The following is a 25,776-nucleotide window of genomic DNA, read 5'->3' as shown; positions in this document are numbered from 1 at the left end:
AAACGCTGGCAAGTGAAATGTAAAAATACAATTAGAAAGGCACAAACACATTTTGAAGAACAGCTAGCCAAAGACTCAAAAAGTAAGATAAATGAGAAGCAGGAAGCCTGCTAAACAACCAGTGCGGTCACTGGACAATTGAGATGCTAAAAGAGCACTCAAGGACGATAAGGCCATTGCGGAGAAACTAAATGAATTCTTTGCACTGGTCTTCATGGCTGAGGATGTGAGGGAGATTCCCCAATCTGAGCCATTCATTTTAGGTGACAAATGTGAGGAACTGTCCCATGTTGAGGAGTCATTAGAGGAGGTTTTGGAACAAACAAACAGTAATAAGTCACCAAGACCAGACAGGATTCACCTGAGAGTTCTGAAGGAATTCAAACGTAAAATTATAAAACTACTAACTATGGTATATAACTTATCATTTAAATCAGCTTCTGTACCAGATGACTGGAGGATAGCTAATACAACACTGATTTTTAAAATGGGTCCAGAGGTGATCCCGGCAATTACAGGCCGGTAAGTCTAACTTCAGTACCAGGCAAATTGGTTGAAACTATAGTAAAGAACAGAATTATCAGATACTTAGATTAACACAATTTATTGGGGAAGAGTCAACATAGTTTTTCGAAAGGGAAATCATGCCTCACCAATCTATTAGAATTCTTGGAGGGGGTCAACAGGCTTGTGGACAAAGGGGATCCAGTGCATATAGTGTACTTAGATTTTCAGAAAGCCTTCGACAGAGTCCCTCAGCAAAACCTCTTAAGCAAAGTAAGCTGTCATGGATAAGAGGGAAGGTCCTCTCATGGATCAATAACTGGTTAAAAGATAGGAAACAAAGGCTAGGAATAAATGGTCAGTTTTCCGAATGGAGAGAGGTATATAGTGGTATCCCCCAGGGGTCTGTACTGTTACCAGAACTGTTCAATATATTCATAAATGATCTGGAAAAGGGGGTAAACAGCAAGGTGGCAAAATTTGCAGATGATACAAAACTACGCAAGATAGTTAAGTCCAAAGCAATCTGTGAAGAGTTACAAAGAGACTTCACAAAACTGGGTGACTGGGCAAGAAAACGGCAGATGAAATTAAATGCTGATAAATGCAAAATAATGTACATTGGAAAACATAATCCCAACTCTACATATAAAATGATGGAGTCTAAATTAGCTGTTACCACTCAAGAAAGATCTTGGAGTCATTGTGGCTAGTTCTCTGAAAACATCCACTCAATGTGCAGCGACAGTCAAAAAAGCGAACAGAATGTTGGGAATCATTAAGAAAGGGATAGCTAATAAGACAGAAAATATCATATTGCCTCTATCTAAACCCATGGTACCCCCACTTCTTGAATACTGCATGCAGATGTGGTTGCCCCATCTCAAAAATGATAGATTGGAATTTGAAAAGGTACAGAAAAGGGCAACAAAAATGATTAGGCATATGGAACAATTTCCATATGAGGAGAGAATAATAAGACTGACTTTTCAGCTTGGAAAAGAGACGACTAAAGGGGGATATGATAGAGGTCTATAAAATCATGACTGGTGTGGAGAAGGTATTTAAGCAAGTGTTATTTACTCCTCCTTATAACACAAGAACTAGGGATCACCAAATGAAATTAATAGGCAGCAGGTTTAAAACAAACAAAAGGCAGTATTTCTTCACACAACACACAGTGGAACTCTTTGCCAGAGGACGATGTGAAGGCCAAGACTATAATAGGGTTAAAAAAAGAACTAGATAACTTCATGGAGGATAGGTCCATCAATGGCTATTAGCCAGGATGGGCAGGGATGCAAAACCATGCTCTGAAGAGTCCCTAGCCTCTGTTTGCCAGAAGCTAGGAATGGAGAACAGGGGATGGATCACTTGATGATTACCTGTTCTGTTCATTCCCTCTGAAGCACCTGGCATTGGCCATGGCCGGAAGACAGGATCCTGGGCTAGACGGACCATTGGTCTGACCCAGTACGGCCATTCTTATGTTCTTCATGAATGTGCCCCACCAAGGAGCAGGACTTTGCCCACGTGGACAGAGGAATATCTCTATCCACCACTGAAGTTCTAAATGGCAGAATGCAGCAGATGTTTAACAGCTCAGAGCAACCCTAAAAAACAAGTGTAGGGCAGCAACAGAATAAGAACTTCATGTCCTTTTGAAATTGCATGATACTGTGACACTGAGCCAGAAAGGGTTAAGCAACTAGCAGGTTAAACGACCTAAATTCAACCTTTAGAGACATATTAGAAAAGTATGTGAATGGTATTTAGAGCCATTTCATGTTAGATAAACTACAGCTTTGAAATGCAACCTGAATTGTTAGAGAATATGGGGTAATAGTAATTGTGTTTATTTATATCTTGCTAGATGTTAACCCTGTCAACAGACGGTTCCTGTCTGTTGCTATCTCTATTATTCAGAAATCAAAAGGCAATATTAACATTTAGATGAAGCTTGGGTGTAATAATATCATTGTCTATATTTCTCTCTGAAGTTTGTAGTAAACTGTCTATGAACTGCTTAATGGATAATTACTGTATGCTGATGAATGCAACTAATTACCTGTGTATAAAGAAAATAGGTGATTCTACTTCAAAGCCACAATGCTCCATCCAAGGACTGCATGCTGTCAAGAGGCTGCCCGTGAACTATAAAAAGAACTCCTGTATCTCAGATCTGCAAAAGCTTCGTCAGGAGAAGTTTGAGTCACAAGACTGACGTCCCCAGGTCCAGTCTGGGTCACTCTGATATTGGACACTGGTCTAACACCTATGGAATTAATTTTGAAAGAACTTTTTGCAACTCAGAAGCTTATCATCTCTACTATGAAACTGACCGAAGAACTTTATTCGTATCTGTATGTATAATGATCTTTTAACCAATACTCTCTCCCTTTTCTTTTTAAAAAAATTTTAGTTTAGTTAATAAGAATTGGCTGTAAGCGTGTATTTGGGTAAGATATGAAATAATTGACCTGGTGGGTAATGTGTCCGATCCTTTGGGATTGGTAGAACTTTTTATATAAAGAACAAGATTTTCAGTAATCCTCCTCCTCATATTTGACTTGGCTGTCTGGGTGGAAGCCCAAGGCTGGAGTGCTTTAAGGGAACTGGGTTTCTGGGTAACCAGTAAGGTATTGTAGAAGCTGTTTTGTTGCTGGCTTGGTGAATTTAAGTATTAGAATGACCACCAGTTTTGGAGATTGTCTGCCCCATTCTTTGCAGTTTGCCCTGATTGAGCAATCTCAGTGTGGCCCCGCTTGGACCCTGGTCACAGATACGTCTAATGGAATTTAATTAATTCAAATGGGAATCAGGGCTAATATCCCTATTTTTGAGAGAAGTTTTGGGCTCCTTAATGGCCACAAGTGGTCATGTTTCTCTATCCTGCATGCTGTACCTGGATTCGATGTACACTGACCATCACCGAAGAGATTTCTTTCTGCAGGTCCTCTGGGTCTGGAAATCTCCATTAAAATGCATTGCTCTAGCCCACAAGCTCTGCAAGACTCATGAGACTGCAGAAATGGCTGCGCTTTTTGACGCAAAGCACTACGAACATTTGATATGATGTGTAGACATCTAGACATGGGCTGAAGTCAAAATGTCGAGAAACAGATCCTAACCTTGGATGATTTTTGAATCACAATTCTAATAAACTCATGTCAATTGTGACCTGCCAGATGCAGATGTGTTCAGATGCACATCTGCAATGCACAGTATAAACTGCTGTTGCAGGTAATAGCATTATTCTTCATCCCATTAAGCATGTCATCTACACTCCTAATTTTGTTTTATAAAAAGATCATTTGCAACAGATTACTGTTTTTCGGGTGCCACTAAATACGACCTTCTCCCTTGACTTTAACATACGATTTGCCTTCCCTCTTTAAAATTACATTTAACAGTGAGTTATGACCCTTTCAACCATAAAAATGGTAACAGTATTCTCTGGATAATGTCTATCTGGCACGAAGCTAGATAAACGGTAACTAGAGAGAGGTTTAAATCAACACAGCGTTGCTTGCAGTTTGTTGCTGACAAACTTCTTAATCACAGAGTTTTTATTTTGTGTTTGTGAATTTTGTGGTGATGAGAAACGCTGACCGTACAGCCTTGAAAATTGTATTTCTCTAGTCACAAAACAGGTACAGTGCACACAGCAGCTGTGCAAGCTTCCCTCACGCTGCCCCCATAATATGCAGTTAAGTCGCCCTTGAATCTAATGGCCCCTCTGCTGAGACCACCAGCAAGAGTATCACTTTCCACCAGTTGTGGGGGTGCTTTCTATGCAGTTTATTTGTCTGGTTTGACTGAGATCAAACAACTAATTTCACACAAGCTAACTGGCCGAGCTGATAATTTAATGTCATAACCAATTCAGGCTGGATTTCAACCACTCTCTTTGACACGGAAGTCTATTCTGCCTTCAGCCATCCAGGTTGTCAATGTTTTAGCCTCTCCATATATACACGTTGTACATTATACCCAGCTTATACTATATAAAATGTTTTTCTCCTAAGACATTTTTATATATGCCCCCAGTCATCAAGAAAAGGCTTCAACCCTCTAGTCTCACAGAATATCAGGGTTGGAAGGGACCTCAGGAGGTCATCTAGTCCAACCCCCTGCTCAAAGCAGGACCAATCCCCAATTAAATCATCCCAGCCAGGGCTTTGTCAAGCCTGACCTTAAAAACTTCTAAGGAAGGAGATTCCACCACCTCCCTAGGTAACGCATTCCAGTGTTTCACCACCCTCCTAGAGAAAAAGTTTTTCCTAATATCCTCCCCCACTGCAACTTGAGACCATTACTCCTTGTTCTGTCATCTGCTACCACTGAGAACAGTCTAGAACCATCCTCTTTGGAACCCCCTTTCAGGTAGTTGAAAGCAGCTATCAAATCCCCCCTCATTCTTCTCTTCCGTAGACTAAACATCCCCAGTTCCCTCAGCCTCTCCTCATAACTCATGTGTTCCAGTCCCCTAATCATTTTTATTGGATCATATTAAAGAAGTTCTGTATTAAAATCACAAATGAGTTTGATTCCCCATAGTTTAAATTCCAGGGTATTACTAATTAAGAGGTCTCTTGGTTTTTGGTACTGTTTCTCTCCCTCTATGTGTGAAACTTGCAAGCTGCTAATTGCGTTAGTACATTCTAAGGCAGAGTCTGTTCTCAAAGCAATTCACACAGAGAGAGACTCAAAGCAAAACTCTGTAACAACAGAAACAGCACCCAGAGACTCCCCGCCCTTTTGTTGTATTAACAATTGTGATTAAAATAGAGATAGAGGATGTATGTGGATGGATGCTTGGTGTGGATAATAACTGAATGATCAGGGAGGTGCCAGCCTAAGAATCCAGTGTCCATCGGCTGAAGAAGGCGTCAAGTGGAAATAACCAGAGGACCCCTGGAGGGCAGACTGGAATCCACCCAACAGCCTCAAGAATAGGAGAACCAAAGAACAAGTTAACATCTAGCAGCACGGAGCCGTCAGGAATGTGCTATCTGCTGATTGATTCAGCAACAGCATGATGAAGCAATTCCCATAGACTGGCATAGGAAGAAATTCCTATAAAAATGGACTCTAGAAAGTGAGAACTTTGGGGTCTGATTCTGCAAACCAACTTCCAGGAGTATCAGATGAGCATCTGACAAGGCCCTGCTCCCTCCTCATGTCCAGGCCACCTCACCAGTGGCTTGGCATGAGCAACTCTAAGGCTGGTAACTATGATAACAACCTTGCAGAACCTGTGTGTGTGTGTGTTTGTATGAATGAATGTGTGAATAAATATGAGATTGAATGGAATGTTATAGCTATAACTAACTGCTTACTATGATTCTTTCTGTATCCACAATAAATGTGGTATTTTGCCTTTTCCCCTTTAATAAGATCCTGCTGGTTTTTATTTTATTGGTACAACACCCTCCGCTAGACTCTTTTCAATTTTTCCACATCCTTCTTGTAGTGTGAGGCCAAAACTGGACACAGTACTCCAGATGAGGCCTCACCAGTGTTGAATAGAGAGGAACGATCACGTCCCTCGATCTGCTGGCAATGCCCCTACTTATACATCCCAAAATGCCATTGGCCTTCTTGGCAAAAAGGGCACACTGTTGACTCATATCCAGCTTCTCGTCCACTGTAACCCCTACGTCCTTTTCTGCAGAACTGCTGCTGAGCCATTCGGTCCCCAGTCTGTAGTGGTGCATTGGATTCTTCCGTCCTCAGTGCAGGACTCTGCACTTGTCCTTGTTGAACCTCATCAGATTTCTTTTGACCCAATCTTTCAATTTGTCTAGGTCCCTCTGTATCCTATCCCTACCCTCCAGCATATCTACCTCTCCTCCCAGTTTAGTGTCATCTGCAAACTTGCTGAGGGTGCAATCCACACCATCCTCCAGATCATTTATGAAGATATTGAACAAAACCGGCCCCAGGACCAACCCTTGGGGCACTCCACTTGATACCGGATGCCAACTAGACATGGAGCCATTGATCACTACCCGTTGAGCCCGACAATCCAGCCAGCTTTCTATCCACCTTATAGTCCATTCATCCAGCCCATACTTCTTTAACTTGCTGGCAAGAATACTGTGGGAGACAGTGTCAAAAGCTTTGCTAAAGTCAAGGAACAACCCGTCCACTGCTTTCCCTTCGTCCACAGAACCAGTTATCTCGTCATAGAAGGCAATTAGATTAGTCAGGCATGACTTGCCCTTGGTGAATCCATGCTGACTGTTCCTGATCACTTTCCTCTCATTTAAGTGATTCAGAATTGATTCCTTGAGGACCTGCTCCATGATTTTTCCAGGGACTGAGGTGAGGCTGACTGGCCTGTAGTTCCCAGGATCCTCCTTCTTCCCTTTTTTAAAGATGGGCACTACATTAGCCTTTTTCCAGTCCTCCGGGACTTCCCCCGATCGCCATGTGTTTTCAAAGATAATGGCCAATGGCTCTGCAATCACATCCGCCAAGTCCTTTAGCACTCTCGGATGCAACGCATCCAGCCCCATGGACTTGTGCATGTCCAGCTTTTCTAAATAGTCCCGAACCACTTCTTTCTCCACAGAGGGCTGGTCACCTCCTACCCATGCTGTGCTGCCCAGTGCAGTAGTCTGGGAGCTGACCTTTTTCGTGAAGACAGAGGCAAAAAAAGCATTGAGTACATTAGCTTTTTCCACATCCTCTGTCACTAGGTTGCCTCCCTCATTCAGTAGGGGGCCCACACTATCCTTGACTTTCTTCTTGTTGCTAACATACCTGAAGAAACCCTTCTTGTTACTCTTAACATCTCTTGCTAGCTGCAACTCCAGGTGTGATTTGGCCTTCCTGATTTCACTCCTGCATGCCCGAGCAATATTTTTATACTCTTCCCTGGTCATTTGTCCAATCTTCCACTTCTTGTAAGCTTCTTTTTTGTGTTTAAGATCAGCAAGGATTCCACTGTTAAGCCAAGCTGCTCGCCTGCCATATTTACTATTCTTTCTACACATCAGGATGGTTTGTCCCTGTAACCTTAATAAGGATTCTTTAAAATACAGCCAGCTCTCCTGGACTCCTTTCCCCCTCATGTTATTCTCCCAGGGGATCTTGCCCATCAGTTCCCTGAAGGAGTCAAAGTCTGCTTTTCTGAAGTCCAGGGTCCGTATTCTGCTGCTTTCCTTTCTTCCTTGTGTCAGGATCCTGAACTTGACCATCTCATGGTCACTTCATTTTCTCCCCTCCCTTTTCTGCCTTTCTTCTTTCCTGGTTTACCAGTGCAGCTCATCCCTACAGAGAGCTCAAGCAAGACAGCTTCCTTTAAACTCCACTCCATACAACAGCCAGCATAGAACATACGGTGAATAGTGTAACTAGCTCCCCTTAGTTTGGTAGTGCCCACTGCTACCAGCTCCAAGAGACAGAGACTTCAAGGTTGTTTCCCATCCACCACTAGGTAAGAGAGGACTAAGGAATAAGTTAAGTTGCCACACACAGGGCACAACATTGTAAGGGGCATTAGAAATAGAACTATTAATATGCCAGTTCTAGACTGTTCTTCGAAAACTATCAAGTTTCTGCTCACTCAGCTGCCACTTCACAAGTGTATGCCATTTTTGTCTCAACTATGCGCAGCAGGCAGCTGTCTCTCTGATATTATGTCCCAGAAATGTCCCAGAATCTTTTGGCTATATTAAGGCCATGTCTACATTGACTGGTAGATCAGCACTGCTGTGATCTCACAGCGGTGAGAATGTAGTGGGTCTGGTGAAGACCCACTAAGTTGATGGCAGAGGGCTCTCCCATTGACTCAGATTCTCCAGCTCCCCAAGAAGAGTAAGTCAGCAGGAGAGCGTCTCCCATCGACACAGCATGGTATAGACACCGCGTTAAGTCAACCTAAGCTATGTCGTCTTCAGTTACGTTATTCACGTAACTGAAGTAGTGTAACTTAGGTCGACTTACCGCGGTAGTTGAGACAAGGCCTCAGTAATGCCACTTTTGAAGCTACAGTCAGTGCTACGAATGCTGGGTTGCAATTAAGAACTAAGGATATGAGTCTCTTCTCCTTAACACTTATGTAAAGCAATAGTATCTCCAGCTACTTCAATGGAGTTTTACCAGTGTAAAAAAGAAAAATCAGGCCTTAAAAGTGCTCATCATGTCAATAAATACATGTAAGATAGCTTTTACAGTTGCATCCCTTAGTTCTGATTTTCAAAGAGGATTCCACTCCCATTCATCCTGATCCACAAACATAAATGCAACACTTCTAATGACTGCTCTAGTCCTAAGAAAATAAAACCTAAGACTTCCAAGCAGTGAAATCAGACTTTAACTGATCTACCAAGTTTAAGCATTGCTGATTGTGTTTATGAATGCAAAACACTGTCTTATGAATGCAGAACACTGCCATATGCTTTCGATCAAAATGGTGACAGCTAATAAGAGCAGTCTGAAACTTCTGAAAATAAATCCAGTGTAATCAAATAGTCACTCAGAGAACATAGGCTGAGAGTGGAATATCAACTATCAGCACATCACTCCTCTAGGGTGTCCTCTGGTCTCTGAACTAGCTTTAAAACCAAAAACCAAAACAAAACAGCCCCACATTCTGGTTCTCTCTGTAAACTATTGTTCCATTTAGTCTTTGGAATTCTCTACAGCTGATCAGTGGATAGCGGCTGGTTGGTATTAAGCAGACCTGAGCTCTAGTCCTGGTTTTACCATTGACACTCCCGTGTCACCTTGGGCAACTGATTTAAGCTCTGCGGTGGTTTCCCCTCTGTAAAATGAGGATAATAATGTTTGCCCACCTTTGTAAATCACTTTGAGATCTGCCATACAGATAAAAAACACTACATAAAAGCTGATTATTTTCATAATCAAAGTCTTACAAAAATGTTTACCTCGGACTGAGCACAGGATTAGGAGCCTGGAATTCCTGAGTTCTACGACAGCTCCGACATCTACTCTGTCTGCAGTCTGAGATAGAGACATAGGGTATGTTTACTCTACGAGTGCGATGGTGGCAGAGCTGCAGCTACGCTGCTATAGCATAGAAACTTGCTACGGAGATGAAAGGGGTTTTTTACGTCACTGTAAAATCCTCAAGAATTTGTCTATTGACCTAGTCATGTCTATACCAGAGCTTAGGTGTGTTTAACTACATCTCTTGGGGTTTTCACACCTGAGAGATATAGCTAGGTCGACCCATGCTTTAGGTGTAGCCCAGGCTTTAATCTCTCTGCTCCTCAAGTTCTCCATCTGTAAAATCAGGGCTACTATCATTGCTACCTCAGAGCAGCGTGGTAGGAATTAAAGCTGCTGGCTCCAGGGCAGACTCCACTATTTCTTTGCTGTGCCTGATAGGAGGACTACTGAACACAGGGAAGGACTATGAATGAACTCCCCCAGGAACTAAGGACCGTCAAAAAACTTACCACCTTCCACTCCAAGTGCAAGGTGCATTTATGTGACCTTGCCTTCTCTAACAAAAATACAGAGCAACATGTACATTGAAAAAAAAATCCTACCAAAACAAGACACTCTACTGCATAGACTTCTCCCCATGGGGAGAGGCCAAGACAACAGATGATAGATGTGAGCCATATCACTTAATGACAGGTTTCAGAGTAGCAGCCGTGTTAGTCTGCATTTGCAAAAAGAAAAGGAGGACTTGTGGCATCTTAGAGACTAACAAATTTAATTGATCTTAAGCTTTCGTGAGCTACAGCTCACTTCATCGGATGCATTCAGTGGAAAATACAGTGGGGAGACTGTATTTTCCACTGAATGCATCCAGTGAAGTGAGCTGTAGCTCACGAAAGCTTATGCTCAAATAAATTTGTTAGTCTCTAAGATGCCACAAGTCCTCCTTTTCTTTATATCACTTAATGCAGTGCTGAAAAGCACTCAGGATATCTCTACACAGCAGCTAGGAGTGTACTTCCAAGTGCACGTAGACAGACATGCATTAGCTCTGCTCGAGCTAGTGCTCTAAAAATAGGAGTGTGGCTGCAGTGGCATGGGAGGCGGCTTGGGCTAGTTGCCAAAGCATAATCCTGCCTGACCTCCTGGTTATGTACTCAGGCGGCCAGCCTGAGTAGCTGTGGCCACACTGTCCTTTTTAGCATGCACCTCAGAACCTTTGATGTATCTATCTTCAGAGCACCCCGTGTGCTAGGGAAGTGCTATTCTCTCCATTTTACAGATGGGGAAATGGGACAAAGGATAGACTTGCCCAAGGTCATACAGGAAGTCTGTGGTGGAGCAGGGATGTGACATTTTAAGACCAGGACCAGAGTAAACACTGCCTGGTATATATCAACTGCTTATCACCCTGCAGGTCTGACTGGGTTTCAGCTATTTGCAATTCCACAGAACCTGTGACCAGTGATACTGACTACTGGTGTTCTTAAAACCAAGTATTTTTACTCAGTAGTTGGAACAAAGCATCCAAGAAATAAAGGATTTTAAAACAAACAACCTACATACATATTTAGACTCATGTAATCTTACCCTTCACTGCAAGGTAAGGCCTTGTCTACACTAGAAGGAGTTTGCCAATATAGCTATACTCGGTATAGATATAGCAGGAAACCCTGCTACTGCAAACACAGCTTATTCCAGAAGGGTGTGCTTTGGCCAGCATAGTTTATATCAGTAACCCAAACAAAAACTATACTGGCAAAAGCACTTTTTTGCTGATATAATTGTGTCTACACTAGACTTTTTGCCTGTATAAAAATATTGTTTAAAAAAAAAATCACAACCCTAAACAATATTACTATATCAACAAAAGTCTGTAATGTAGACCAGGCCTGAGTTAGACAAGCTTTCCTCTTCAGAAGCAGCTTACATTCTTCTAGCAAGCCCAGATCTTTCTGTGACCCACATTGGTCACCACTCACAGCATGCCCTGTTGTTCTGTGAGAGGTTTGTCTCCGGGCTTGTCAGCACATGGAGACATTGTTATTCCTGAATAACTCCATTGGTAGACAAGCCTTAAACCTGGTTCTCTTTGACCCAGATTCAACCTGTTTTTTTTCCAGTCAGCAGGAGCATCTGTCAAGGCTTATCCAGGAGAATGCACCCCTGAGGCCTACTCCATTGTATGGGTAGTTAGACCCATTAGTCTCAATGGCTTGAAATCACTGGCCTGGAGACCATACCCCCCTGAGAGTGAGGGTGTTCAAACTATCCGATCCCATCAGACGTCAAGCATATAATCACCACATTTTGGAATACAGACCAAAACATGCAATTAATATTGATACTTATGGCCATATTCCATCACAACATGCACTGTGAGGTAAGTAGATAATTCACCCCACTGTACAGATGGGGAAACTGATACAGAGAATTTATTTACTTCAGGTCACAGAGGGGATCAGTTTCAGAGCTGTGATCTGATTCTTGAAGCTCTCAAGCCTTGTATATCTCTAAAATTCTGCTGTAGATTTGTATTCTTTGGTTCTTCTGAAGAACTATTTCCTGCCCTGATCAAGAATTGCAAAATGAACCTCATTTCTGGGAGCCTTTGCAGTAGGTTTGATAGCTGTTACCTCCTTTTTTAAAAAAAATAGGCTTGACATATGGCCTCACATGAAGATGATCATAAACTGGTACCATCTGGATGGTAGGTTTGCACCACTATTGTTTTATGGCCCTTCATCTTCTTTGTCTCCATCACTTATTTGTTAAGCCTATTCAGCCCTTTACATAAATTAATCTATAGTTTAGTCTGGAAATTTTTTTCAACCCGACACACCATTTAAGTGGAGTGTTTTTCCTCCATTCTAATATTCTGCCTCTAATCCTCCGTTGAAAAGCTGCCACCTCTGGGGTGGAAGACAGCATCTGTTTCACGGTACAGAGCAACATTCCACAACAATTTTGGAAAAAGTCACCGAAGAACACAGTACCCAACTAAAACTGCACAGAGAATTTAGAGAGGCAGAACGTAATTGAAATTAGACCAGGACAGCCGAGCTAATAGTCTAAATCTACAAACCAGGCATTAAAATTGTGTTAAGAGTCTGATTCAGAGTTAAGACTGACAGGCTGGGCTGTCCTTGTGCCTATACACAGCTCAGGTGATCGCTCAGGGTATGTCTACACTGCAGTTAAAAACCTGGTCCATGCCAGCTGACTTGGGCTCACAGGGGCTCAGGCTAAGAGGCTGTTTAATTGCAGTGTAGATGTTCAGGCTTGGGACCTTCCTACCCTGCAGAGTCCTAGAGCCTGGGCTGCAGTCCAAGCCTGAACATCCATACTGTAATTAAACAGCCTCAACAAGCCCAAGTCAGCTGGCACAGGCCAGTCACGGGTTTTCAATTGCAGTGTAGACCTACCCTAAGTTCACCAGCCATTCTGCAGCCTGTAAAACACAGGTGTAACCAAGGGAGTAGAGGGCGGCGCTGGCATTACCTCCACGTTTCTTTCCTGCTGTGAATTAAATCTTTAAAATTTTTAAATGGTGTCTCTATTCAATACTGAAATAAATCTGAAATATTTCCAGCTATGGTAAGAGAAGATGGGCGTGGCTGAAGAGACCGGTAATGTAATAAGAAGCCTTTCACTTCTAAATTACTGGTTCAAATCCAGAAGCAACTAAAAGTCTCAGAGTTCTCTCCAGGGGCCTTTTTGAAACATGTTGGTGGTTTAGTCGACAGGTGGCCACAGCACAAAAACCATCTCAACTGTTACCCTTGCCACGAGCCTCAGCGTAGATATTTGTGGCATTGGTATTATACAGACAGATCTGAGCCCTAGAGGTGGTTCTTCCAGCAGAGAATGGAGCACATTCACAGAAAATGCTTGCAGTCCTGCTTCTTGCTACCTGTTCTGTGAACAGAGGAGTTTACTTTCCAGTGTCAGGCAATCTGGTACATTTCCTAAACTCTAAATCCGGTGGTTCACTTACCGTGTGCAGCTGGAAGTGGGAGGTTGTTATGGTGAAAATCATACATAAGCATATAAACTAGAAGGCTTAACTTAAAGCCAGATTTAAAGACACCTGAATTCTGAGGTGTTTTGAATTCACACCCAAAGCTTTTCAGCTTGAGTTAAACAAAAACAAAGCAAAGATATAGAGCAGCATAAGGATACAGGCATTTATATTGCTTTTACAATTATCTTTACAAACCCTAAGACAACAAGACAAAAATAGAGGAGATATTCCAACTTAAACTGGTGCAACCAATTATTTTCACTCTAATGGACACTGCCTTAGGCTTTTTGTTCTTCTGATATATCACCACCCATATGGCACCTGTAACCCTTTCTACTAACTCACAGTAAGGATGTTAAACCTCCTTGAGAGCATTGATGTTTAACCATTATGTCCGGGAGACATGAGAAGATTTCCAGTCTTAAATGGTAATGCTCTATCGTTCACCTCGAAGTTTCTAAGGCCATGTCTACACTACAGAGCCTATGTGGGCATAGCTATGCTGGCAAAGCCCCCTGGTGTAGATGCAGCTTATATAGACAGAGGGAGTTTTTCTGGCAGTGTAGGAACACCTCCTCCCTGAATGACATTAGCTATGCCAACAGAAGCACTCTTCTGCTGGAAAAGTTGGGTTAATACTGGGGTTTTTATTGGCCTAGCTATGTTAGCCAAGGATGTGGTTTTTTCACACCCCCAACTGACATAGCTATGTCAGTATACATTTTAAGTGTCGCACAAACTTAAAAGTTACAAGCATTTGTCTCCTGACCACAGCTCTGACCATTCCTCTGTTCTCTTTACATTGAATTACAGAAATGTCAACTTTTGAACTTTCCTGGAGTGACTTCTTGTTGTTGTACTTACACTACTGGAAAGGTTCTGAGCATACTTTACATGAGGAGGGCAAGTCAGAAAGCCTCGCAGGGGTCTTCAGTGTTATTTACCATTCTGTAACAGACAAGTTAGAGAAAAAATACCATTAAAATGTGCTCAAAATGTAAAGGCATTTTCATTTTTACTATCTGGCTAACAACAACAGAACCTGGATACCACCGTGATGTGCAGCTTTATAAAAGCCAGACAGAAAGACACATTAAAATAATCTGAACCCACCATTTTGAGAGCAGAAAACAGGGACCACACGACTAAATATGATAAATTAGGGAAAATCCTCCCTGCGATCCTTGAATTTCTCATACAATCTTTCAATATTTTGTTGTATTCCAAGTACCATTCGGGCCCCAGACTCATCCCATTGACACCAATTGGAGCTTCACCATTGATTTCAATTGGCCCTTAGTAAATAATTCTTCGCATTTAAACACCATACACATTACAACGATTCAGATTACAATTTGATGTTTATAGGCCCCAAAAGGATGACCAGCTAAGTACACTCTGCATCAATATAGGTATATTTTAAAGTCTCATTACTATCATGGTAATCTGTGACAAATCCATCTCCATATATAATCAAACATGCAAATCAATGTACATAGAACTCTACTGAGAATGGTGGCATCTGGTTCTATAACCATAGGTCTCCGGGCTAAGAAATCCAGACTACAACAGAGTCTCTATGGCCATGGGTAAAAATAATCCATGCCTCCATTTAGTACTCTGTGAAATGATGCTAGCCACAATTACTTATCTCCCTTCCAGGGGTGTATGAGGATTAGTTAATGTCTGCAAAAAGCTCTGAAGTGCTAAATATTATGGAAATAGGTGACCTAATAACACTTTCTTTAGCTACCATTTCTAGTGACTTGCTCCCCAAGGTGGCATGAGTTGGAAGCACTGCAAAAACAGAACTATCATCCATTTGAGACGAGGCAGGCAGGACATGCTCAGGCAGACTACAGAGAGAGTTACTTGGATTATAGGATACTTCATTCAGTCTGGGACAGACCACTCTACTTCATTCAGTCTGGGACAGACCACTCTATAACATGCATGATTGGAACTAGAATCATCAATGGAAAAGCCCTAGAATACAGAGGGACCCAGAAGGCACCACACAAACTTACAGAACAGCATGAATAAAAGCTCAACTGTTGCCACTCAACAGCAAACCTTCCAGCTGGATAAGAAGCAATATTTTATCCCCTCGGTCCTATTAGCATGGATTTAGGGGAGATAAAGGGTGCAGTTCACCTTCCCTGTGCCGAGTTTGGATCTTCCATTACGATCAAGTGGTCAGATCCAGAACAATTTTTGGGGACTGCAAGAGATGAGCACTGGGGCACATTGGTCCTGTTATCCTCTTTTCTATTTATTCCAAAAAATTTGTGTCTGGGATAGCAGCCATGACACGGTGTTGAACGTGCTGAAGGATGGGGAAAGTCAGCCTCTCTCTCCCGCGCCCTCCAAATCTCCCTTTCCAAATGTTGTTATACAGTCAACTACTCTCGTTAAACCTCTCAACTGCATGAAAAATGTTTTCCCTCAGCTGAAGTCACAAAAGCAATGAGATCATATTGTTGACCAACTGCCAAATTTCAGCTTTGAAAATCAAAGCAGTTTCTGTGTTAAAACAGAAACAAAATAAAGTCGCATCTTAAAATATATATAAACTTTCTGAAGGGCAGAAGGCCTAATTATAGCAAGTTCAGGACTCTAGCTCTGATGCTTGATCCTAGGCCAAGAGCAAGGAAGAAGCAGTGCAGATAGCAGCTAGAGTTAAAGACGATCACTTTCCATCGCCACAAAACAGAATTTTAAAATCTGGAGTGGGAGCTAGGCGATATACGGGGAGCCAAAAAAGAAGAGGCTGCAGGGACTTAGGTGAAAGATGACCAAGGCACAGACAAGGATTTTAGTGGTGATAATGGAAAAGAAAGGATGGTACAGATTTCTGACATGTTCTATATAAAGAACTGGAAACAACTGGATGCAAGTAGAGAAGGTAGGGATAGCTCAGTGGTTTGAGCATTGGCCTGCTAAACCCAGGGTTGAGAGTTCAATCCTTGAGGGGGCCATTTAGGGATCTGGGGCAAAAATTGGGGATTGGCCCTGCTTTGAGCAGGGGGTTGGACTAGATGACCTCCTGAGGTCCCTTCCAACCCTGATATTCTATGATTCTAAGGGAAGAGAAGAAGGAAACATCTAAAAAGGGTGACAAGCTGTGAACCTGGGTGAGGTTAGGACAGCAGAATTTCAACGGAGATGAAGAGAAAAGGCTTTGGGAGGAAATAGGAGACATTCAGTTTTTCCATGTTAAAGGCTGGGGTGGACGTGGGATGTTCAGACAGCAAACAGTCACAAACATCAGATGGAACAGCAGGGTAGATCTGGGATCCTTAGGGGTAGCCATAGTGCTCAAATTGTGACAGTAGATGAGGTTAAACAGGAAAAAGAGGAGGGGAAACTAGTGACTCCTCCAGCTAATGTAGGGACAGTGCCAACAGCCTCTGGAGAGGGTTACAACGGATCCTCCTTGCCCAAAAGGAAAGTTGGTCTAATGTTGATCAGGGAGAAATAGCAAAGGGCCTTCTCAAGAGACTCTCTGATTTGACTAACCCTAAGAACAGAAACAATGAATACATAGAAATGTAGTGCTGGAAAGGACCTCAAGAGATTATGTAGCTCAGCCTCCTGTACTGAGGCTGGAACAAGCTATTTTATCTAGCATGTTGGAGGAAAGGGGGTGCCGGTAAAAGAAAAATGCCAGTTAACTAAGAGGGAGGGAGTTTGGGCGTGAGAGAGGGCTTGGGGCACGGGAGGGGGCACTCACCTCAGGCGGCTCCCTGCAAGTGGCAACCTGTCCCGGCTGCTGCTAGGCAGAGGCATGTGTCAGGCGGCTCTGCGCGCTGCCCCTGCCCTGAACGCTGGCTCCGCAGCTCCCTAGGAGCAGCCAGGACAGGTCACCGCTTGCGGGGAGCCACCCGAGGTGAGTGCCCCCCAGATCCAGCACCCTGCACCCCAACCTGTAGCCCCAAGCCCCCTCCCAGAGCCTGCGCTCTGCATCCCCTCCTGCATCCCCACTCCCTGCCAGCCGTGCGCCAACCAGACTATAAACCAGACTTCCAATGAAGATCAGAAATGCTGGTTTAACCTGTTCTTAAAACCCTCCAGTAAGGGGGATTCCACAACATCCCTTGGAAACCTATTCCAGAGCTCAATTACCCTTATGATTAGAAAGTTTTTCCTAATATCTAACCTAAACCTCCCTTGCTGCAGATTACGACTATTACTTCTTGTCCTATCTTCAATGGACATGGAGAACAATTGATCACCACCTTCTTTATAAAAGCCTTTAACGTATAAAAGCCCCCCACTCCTCTCTTCTCAAGACTCGACATACACGTTTTTTAACTTTTCCTCATAGGTCAGGTTTTCTAAACCTTTTGTCATTTTTGTTGCTCTCCAATTTGTCCACATCTTCTCTAAAGTGTGACACCCAAAACCGGACACAGTATTCCAGCTGCGGGCTCACAAGTGCCAAATGGAGCAAGACAATTATCTCCCGGGTCTCACATACAACTCCTGTTAATAAGCCCCAGAATATTTGTCTTTTTCGCAACTCCACCACATTGTTGGCTCATATTCTATTTGTTTGACTCACTATAATCCCCAGATCCTTTGCAGCAGTACGACCGCACCGCCAGTTATTCCGCATCTTGTAGTTGATTTTTTCCTTCCTAGGGTGTAGTACTTTGCACTTGTCTTTACTGAATTTCAACTTATTGCTTCAGAGCATTTCTCCAATTCTAGTCCTGTCATCCAAAGTGCTTGCAACCTTTCCCAGCTTGGTGTCACCCACCAATTTTACAAGCACTCTCTCCTCACTGTTACTTGAGTCCTCATTGTGAATGTGGAATAGTACCAGACCCAAGACAGACCCCTGTACCACTCTACTGGATACGTCCTCCCAATTTAATAGCATTGATAGCTGCTGTTGAGTACAGTTTTTTCAACCAGTTATGCACCCACTTTATGGTAATTTCATCTAGACCACATTTCCCTAGATTTTAGCCAGGTCATTCTGCCTACATAACATGACTACAGCCATCAACAAACTTCTACAACGGTGTATCAATGCCCTCTTCCTTTTATTATACACCAACATGCTAAGCCAGCCTTAATCACAGCAGCAAAAGCAGGTGCCACCATAATCTATAGATGATATGCAAGTAAAAACTCACAAACCTTTGCCCTCTTCATATTATTAATTAAATAAATTACCCGTTAGTAATACAGGGAAAACACACAACAACTCCCTTTTCACTTTCCTAGTAGGGACAAAATAAAAAAAATTCAGTATTAATATGGACATCATGTCCACAATTGTAGAACTGAATGTAATGAACAACCCTGCTCCCAGCCTAAGTTACTGTAAAGGCAGCTTAAATTTACAATGATGAGTCTTCATGACAATCTGTTTCTCAGATATTAAAAATCTCATTTTCTCTGTGCCAAGGACAAGTGGATGTGTGAAGCACTGGAGTATCAACTTTGCATTTGTCTCACTTGACATGATATCTTTCTCATTTTAGTTCAGATTTTCTAATATGTTCTTGGGAACCACTTCAGTTTTCTTCATTTCTCACTATGTGCAATTAGATGTTTTGAAGTACAGCTTCCCCTGATCCCCAACTGCTGGCAAAAGAAAGAAGGAAGTTTCTTGGTTAAGATCTCACTGATAGCACTTTATTTCGAAAAGAGATAAATTTTTCCCCTTAATTTTTTTTTTTGAGTGGGTCAGGCTTTGTATTTTGTACACTACTTCGTATTTCTCTAGTACCTTCTATCTAAGGATCTTAAAAAGTCTTTACAAACAATGAATTAAAAAAGTCTTCATGCACTTGTGAGGCAGGAAAGTCTTGTCTTTATTTTCTAGAAGGTGACTCAGGCACAGAAAGGTTAAGTTGCTGGCTTACGGCCACATAACATAACACTGTTGATTGAATGTGTGCTGCACCTGCCCCAGTGGATGGTCCATTAAAAACCTACTACTGCTGCCAGATAATGGAACTGCTCCGTTAGCTCAAATGGTGGAGGTCTGTGCTATGGTGCTGAAGGGCCTAATTCCAAACCTAGCTGATGACCCATGGAGGAGGGTTCTTAAATCAGCATGGGCCAAATTCAGCCCGGGTGTAATACCACTGTCTTTAAAAAATTAAGTTGTACCAAGGCTGAATTTTTGCCAGAATCCAACTCACCAGTCCTGTGCCCTGATCATGAAACAATCCTTCTTCTCAAAAGTAACAGACAGACATACAGACTGAACTCCTCTAATTACCCATGGAATTTAAGCCCAGCAGGGACCATTAGATGAACTAGTTTGGCTGTCTGTATATCATGGGCCATCACAATTCACCCAAAGACCGCTGTATTGAGCCCAATAATTTGCATTTCTCTAAAGCATAACTTGTGTTTGGCAAAAGAATCTCTCTTCCAAAAAGGCAGCCAGTCTTGATCTGAAGACATGTTCAGATGAAGAATCCACCACTTCCCTTGGCAGTTTGCTCCAATGGTTAATCACCCTGTTACAAATTTATGCCTAATTTCTAATTTAAATTGGTCTTGGGTCAGCTTTCAGCCACTGGTTCTTGTTATGCCTTTCTGTGCTATAATAAAGAGCCCTTTTATTCATAGTAGAGGTTCAGATTAATGTTTAAACAGGGCTTTGACAACTACATGTGCTGTATTTATTAAAAAACTTATTTTAAGATGTGACCATCTGGAGCTGTTGGTGCATTCACAAAAATAGGACTAGTATCCAAAATATGAAATCTTCCCTTCCAAACCTAATCTAGGACTCTCTCGCTAGTCATTACAGTCCATTCACCCACTTTCCCAAAATAAACCTCTGAACAAAAGATAAGCTCTGCAACATGACCTAAAGGTGCATAAATCTGGGTTCTGGGAAGCAAGTTCCAGACCTGAGGAGCCTTCACTAAAAATTCCCTGCCTCCAAGCTCCTACCAGTGATTCTTAACCTTTTTGGGCTCAGGACCCATTCATAGAATCAGAGAATATCAGGGTTGGAAGAGACCTCAGGAGGTCATCTAGTCCAATCCCCTGCTCAAAGCAGGATCAATCCCCAACTAAATCATTTGTAAACCTTCGGGGTCTGTCACAACCCAATAAATAGTTTTAGTGCAAAAAACATCTGGCTTACTAAATATTTCTTACCCATGATATATAATATACAAATTAACATAGTAAGCACTAAATAAGTGCACTGGGCATACCATAGTGGTAGCTCCTGAGGCTCCTCTCCTGAGGGGCTGGCTGGGCTTGGCTCCTCGCTCCAGGCATTGCGGCCTCCAGGGTTGAAGTACCGCTAAGGTTTGGCCTGATGCCCCGACACAGGGTAAGACAGACCAAATTTGAGCAAGTGGTGTTGCTTTCTAGTGTATGGGCTCCAGTACCACGTGCTCAAATTTGGCACATCTGGCTCCCTGCCATCACCATGGAGGAGCAACTGGGCCAAATCTGCGTAGTGCTGCAGCCCCATGAGCTACTGCTGCGGGGCAAGTGCAGGGAGAGGGAGAGCTCTGCAACCACTGCCAGGGCCTTCCCACCCATCTAGGGGCAGGGACCCAGCTCCCACAAGGCCTTTCCCCCGGAGTGCCTCCCCACCACGGTGGAGGCAGGATCCAAACCCTCTCTCCCAGGCTTCCCATACAACCCTTTGACACATTCTGGAGACCCAATTTTGGGTCATGACCCATGGGTTGAGAAACCCTGGTCTAAACCACTTGAGCATGGAGAGTCCTCCAGCACCTTCCCACAATCCCACCTTTGAGCCCAGAAGCATAGACAAGTTCTCCCACAATTCTCTGAAAAAGAACCGTAGAGCTGCTCAGCTTACAAAAGCACAAAAGAACCATGGGATGTTCCCCCAGAAGTCCTAGCGACACACAGTGGGGTGTGCAGCACCAGGGAGAATGCAGTAACTTGGCTATGGCTTTGCAGGGTAGCTGTTCACACCCGGGGAAGGGTAACTTGGGTGCTCAGAGAGTTAGACCAGTGTGCCCATCATCCAAGCTACTTTTACAATTAAGACATACCCTCGGACATGTTCCAGTGGGGAGTCTCCTCCTGAAAGGGGAGTCTCAATGGTTCATTCAATTCTTAGCCGCTTTCTTGAGACTGCCAGCTAATACTGGCTACCCTGGAGATTCTGTGATATGAACACTTGTACGCTAAGAATTACGCTTACCTGTATTACAGTAGCACTTAGAGGCCCTAATTGAGATCAGGGCCCTATTGTGTTTGGCACACATCCAAAGAGACAGCCCCTGTCCTGCAGAGACAAGCAAGGATGGGAAGGGAAAAAGATGCACAGAGGGGTGAAGTGACGTGCTTGAGAAAGCTTGGAAAAAGAACCAGGGTCTCCCAACTCCCAGTCTAGTGCCCTATCCACAGACTAGACAACATCACTTCTTGCTAAGACCAGACTGAAGTTCTTCCACTCATTTCACATATGGCACACAGAGCGGATGGTTAGCAAACAGTGATCAGATTATTTTGTATTAAACACAGGCAGAATGCCCAGAGCGATACGAGAAAAGATAATCTCAGTCTCAAAAAGTTTATCCTCTGAAAAGATAAATTAAGCAAACTGGAAAACTAAAGGAAAATTCTATATAAAGCATTTTGCAAAAATCTGTAGACCGCATTGGGGAGTGACAAAGATTTTTGTTGAAATCCCTTAGATCAGAAAATCCAGCGTCAGCTGTGTGAATGTATTACAAGTGTTGATAAAAGCCAAAACTGCAGAACATTTGGAAATGCATAATTTAATAGAGGACAACTGGTACGGCTTCATAAAAGGAAGGTCATGCCTGACAAATCTGCTGAAATCCTTTTTATTATACAACCAAATTGTTAGGTTAAACATGAGTGAAACAGTAGATATAAGTTATCAGGATCTCAGGAAAGCATTTGATTTTGTACCACTCAGACTGATTTACCAAGTCATAAAGCTTTGTCCAGGCAAGAGGTACTGAAATGGAGTAAAGAACGTTAAGGATAGGATGCAAAGAGTGCCCGTGAGCAGTAACAGTCTGCAGCAATGAGGCAGGAAGGTCAGTAAATCATTTGTTTACCTTGGTAAATGGACTCTCAGGAGGGTAAAACTTCAGTTTAGCTCAGGGGTGGGCAAACTATGGCCCACGGGCCAGATGCGACCCACCAGCCATTTTAATCCAGCCCTCAAGCTCCCGCTGGGGAGCGGGGTCTGGGGTTTGCCCCCATTCCAGTGCTCCAGCCAGGGAGCAGGGTCAGGGGCCGCTCCACGCATCTCCCGGAAGCAGCAGCATGGCCTCCCTACAGCTCCTACGCATCGGGGCAGCCACGGGGCTCCGCTCTGCACGCTGCCCCCACCCCAAGCGCCACTCCCGCATCTCCCATTGGCCGGGAACCACAGCCAATGGGAGCAGCAGGGGCGGTGCTTGCAGACAGGGCAGCGCACAGAGCTGCCTGGCCGCGCCTCTGCTTAGGAGCCGGAGAAGGGACATGCCACTGCTTCCAGGAGCCATTTGAGGTAACCGCCGCCCGGAGCCTATGCCACCTCATCCCCCATGCTCCAAACCCCTACCCCAGCCCTGATCCCCCTCCCGCCCTCCGAATCTCCTTGGTCCCAGCCCAGAGCACCCTCCTACACCCCAAATCCTCATCCCCAGCCCTACTCCAAAGCCTGCCCTCACAGCCGGAGCCCTCACTGCCCCCCCACACCCCACCCCTCAACCCCCAGATCCCACACCCCCAACCAGAGCCCTCACCCTCTCCTGCACCCCAAACCCAATTTTGTGAGTTTTCATGGCCCGCCAAACAATTTTTATTCCCAGATGTGGTCCTCGGGCCAAAAAGTTTTCTCACTCCTGTTTTAGCTCCTACAGAGGCAGAGCGCACCAAAAATCCCGGTCTGGGGGCTGAGCTGCGAGAAAAGTATATAAAAGGCTGGGAGGCCAGCACAGGGAGGAGGAGGAGTAGGAGGGAGACGGTACATTTAGAACCAATAAAAAGGGACTTGTGAAGTGCCGAGCCAATCTGTGGAATTCCCTGCTGCCAGAGCTGATCAGTGAAAAACCACAGTGGTTGGATGTATGGATTAATTTTAAAGAGGATTCAATAACTTTATGATCACTAATAAAACCTGCAGCTACGCACATTGTGATGACAAGGGTAATTAAATCGGAAGTTTCTGGGAATAAGCTGATAGACTGAGAGGGTCAGGAAGGAGGAATTCCTTCTGTTCCTAATCACAGGAACAGCTTTGCAAGTTAGGTAAGGGAACGCCAAGTGGTATGGGCTCTTCCTGTCCCTGAAATATCAAATGCTGCCCACTTCCTAAGACAGATGGTTGGATTAGAGTGATCTATGATCTGACCCTGCTTGGCACTCCTGAATGTGGAAAGGAGTGACTAAAAGTCCCCCATCATCTCATGAGGTTTGGTAGCTTACAAGAAATCAGTTTGGTGGTTCTCAGTCTTGCTTCCAGTGCACAATTTTCCACATGACACATTATCACCTTAAGCAGCCACCTCTGAAGATCAGCCATGGATTAAGGAAACCTGCAAACAACAGTCTTACCTAGAGGTGATCCTGTCAGGTCAGAGTTGAGGTTCATTTCTGGAGGACAGTGTAAGAGTTTTTAAAATTCAAATATTGCCTTTTCTAAGATCCTTGTCGGTGTCGTATTAGTGCCTCAGAACCATTAGTGAATGAATTCTCTTAACAGCTTCATGAGATACAGAAATATTACAGATGAGGAACCGAAGTACAGAGAGATCAAGTGACTTGTCCACGGGCAGCTGCGGTAGAGCTGGAAACAGAAGGCTGCTCCTGAGTCCCAATTTAATGCTTTAACCATTAGACTATGCTGCTGCCACGTGTGCTATCTGTGGGTAGAGGGTTTCAATCTCTACGGCTATCAAAGCCAGCAGCTTTCATGAGCACTAAAATTCACTTTGAAAACAAAAATTCATTTAAAAAAAGTTAAAGAACGGGTGGTTCCTAGGTCACAAAAACTCTTCAATGCACACTGGAATCTTTCATCCTACTGTTCTACACTGCACCTTTAAATATTCTTCTACATAAAAGGTATGATATGCAAGACCAAAAGAATAACTGAGAAACCGTAATTCCTAACAGATCAACTGTGCTTTATCTACACAGATTCTGCTTTCATAAAGGCATGGAGAGGAGCTGGGGGAGGCGGGAGGGAGTACATTTTATTGTTTTCTGAAGCTTAAAATAACCACAAAATGGCTAAAAAAAATAATCAAAGCTGTTACATGGAACAGCCAAAAAAACTCTCAATGAGCATTTCAGAAAGACGGTAAGTTGTTGAAGATGGAATTACAGATCTAAAGAGAACCATGGTCAGTGTTTAACTGCTATATTGGTCTACTTTGAAACAGGTATAGTTTAAATGGGAAATAGCCTCCAGAACGTGTGCCCATGTATATGATGTGGAAGTATAACATTGTATAAGTATAACGTTGTATAAGGGGACATGCTGGATACATTGTATATGAGAGAGCATGCCAAAACATGTTACAAAGTATCTGAGGGAGCACACGTAGGGACAGTTAGATTTTGAATGGAGAAGCAATTAAGATGGAGCCAGTATATCTAAGAAGCAGGCATCAGAATGGAAGGTGTGAAGGGCAATTAGTTAAGTTAACTGGAAGCTGTTAAAGGAGATTGTTAAGGGTGGCAGGTAATTGGAGATACGTGACTGGTCTCAGGAATCTCGAAGGGTGGTGACTAAAATCTTTTTCTTCTTTTGTCTATAACTTCTCTGTAACTTGTTCTCCAAAAAAGCTGTATAAATTAAGAGACACAAGCCCCACTTGGGGGGCTCACTTCTAAATGTATTAGCAGAGCAGCTTTGCTAATAAAACAGAGTGGTCTGATAAATTGTGAGTCTGAGTCAAACTTTGACAATGACTATTGCTGTCACTATTGTTATTGGTTTCAGAGTAGCAGCTGTGTTAGTCTGTATTTGCAAAAAGAAAAGGAGTACTTGTGGCACCTTAGAGACTAACCAATTTATTTGTTATTAACTATTGTTATTGCAGCCATTATTAACTGCATTTTCAGGTGCTAACTTTTTTTTTTTATTAAATTTTCCCATATTTATATTTATTGCAAGTGAATTTAGAAGCTAACTGAGGTGGTTTAAGTTTTTTGGAGGGGATTTGTTAAATGGAAAAACAAAGGAAAGGAGAGGGGACACTGAAGGCAAGCAAGTGACGAATAGGGAAAGGAGCGTGAAGGGCGAGTAGAAGCGATGATGAAAGAGGATGGAAGAGCTCATCAGCAGAGGAGAATGTCCAGAGTTAAAACTGTAGAAAGCAGTCTGATGA

At 43.2% G+C, this 25,776-nt stretch overlaps 1 protein-coding gene across 17 annotated transcripts in view; it reads right to left on the bottom strand.

Annotated features, from left to right (window-relative positions):
- Positions 1-25,776, bottom strand: part of HMBOX1 (homeobox containing 1) — a 156,793-nt gene that overhangs the window by 82,983 nt on the left and 48,034 nt on the right. For all 17 annotated transcript variants that reach the window (XM_075126329.1, XM_048845810.2, XM_048845816.2 and 14 more), the window contains one exon: positions 14,315-14,398. In XM_075126329.1, the coding sequence (XP_074982430.1) occupies positions 14,315-14,337 (23 nt within the window). In that variant the 5' untranslated portion in view covers positions 14,338-14,398. The remainder of the gene's footprint in view (positions 1-14,314; positions 14,399-25,776) is intronic.

Source organism: Caretta caretta, chromosome 3 (assembly GCF_965140235.1).
Source record: "Caretta caretta isolate rCarCar2 chromosome 3, rCarCar1.hap1, whole genome shotgun sequence".
NCBI classification, from domain to species: Eukaryota; Metazoa; Chordata; order Testudines; family Cheloniidae; genus Caretta; species Caretta caretta.
This window is presented reverse-complemented; position numbering and strand designations above follow the sequence as displayed.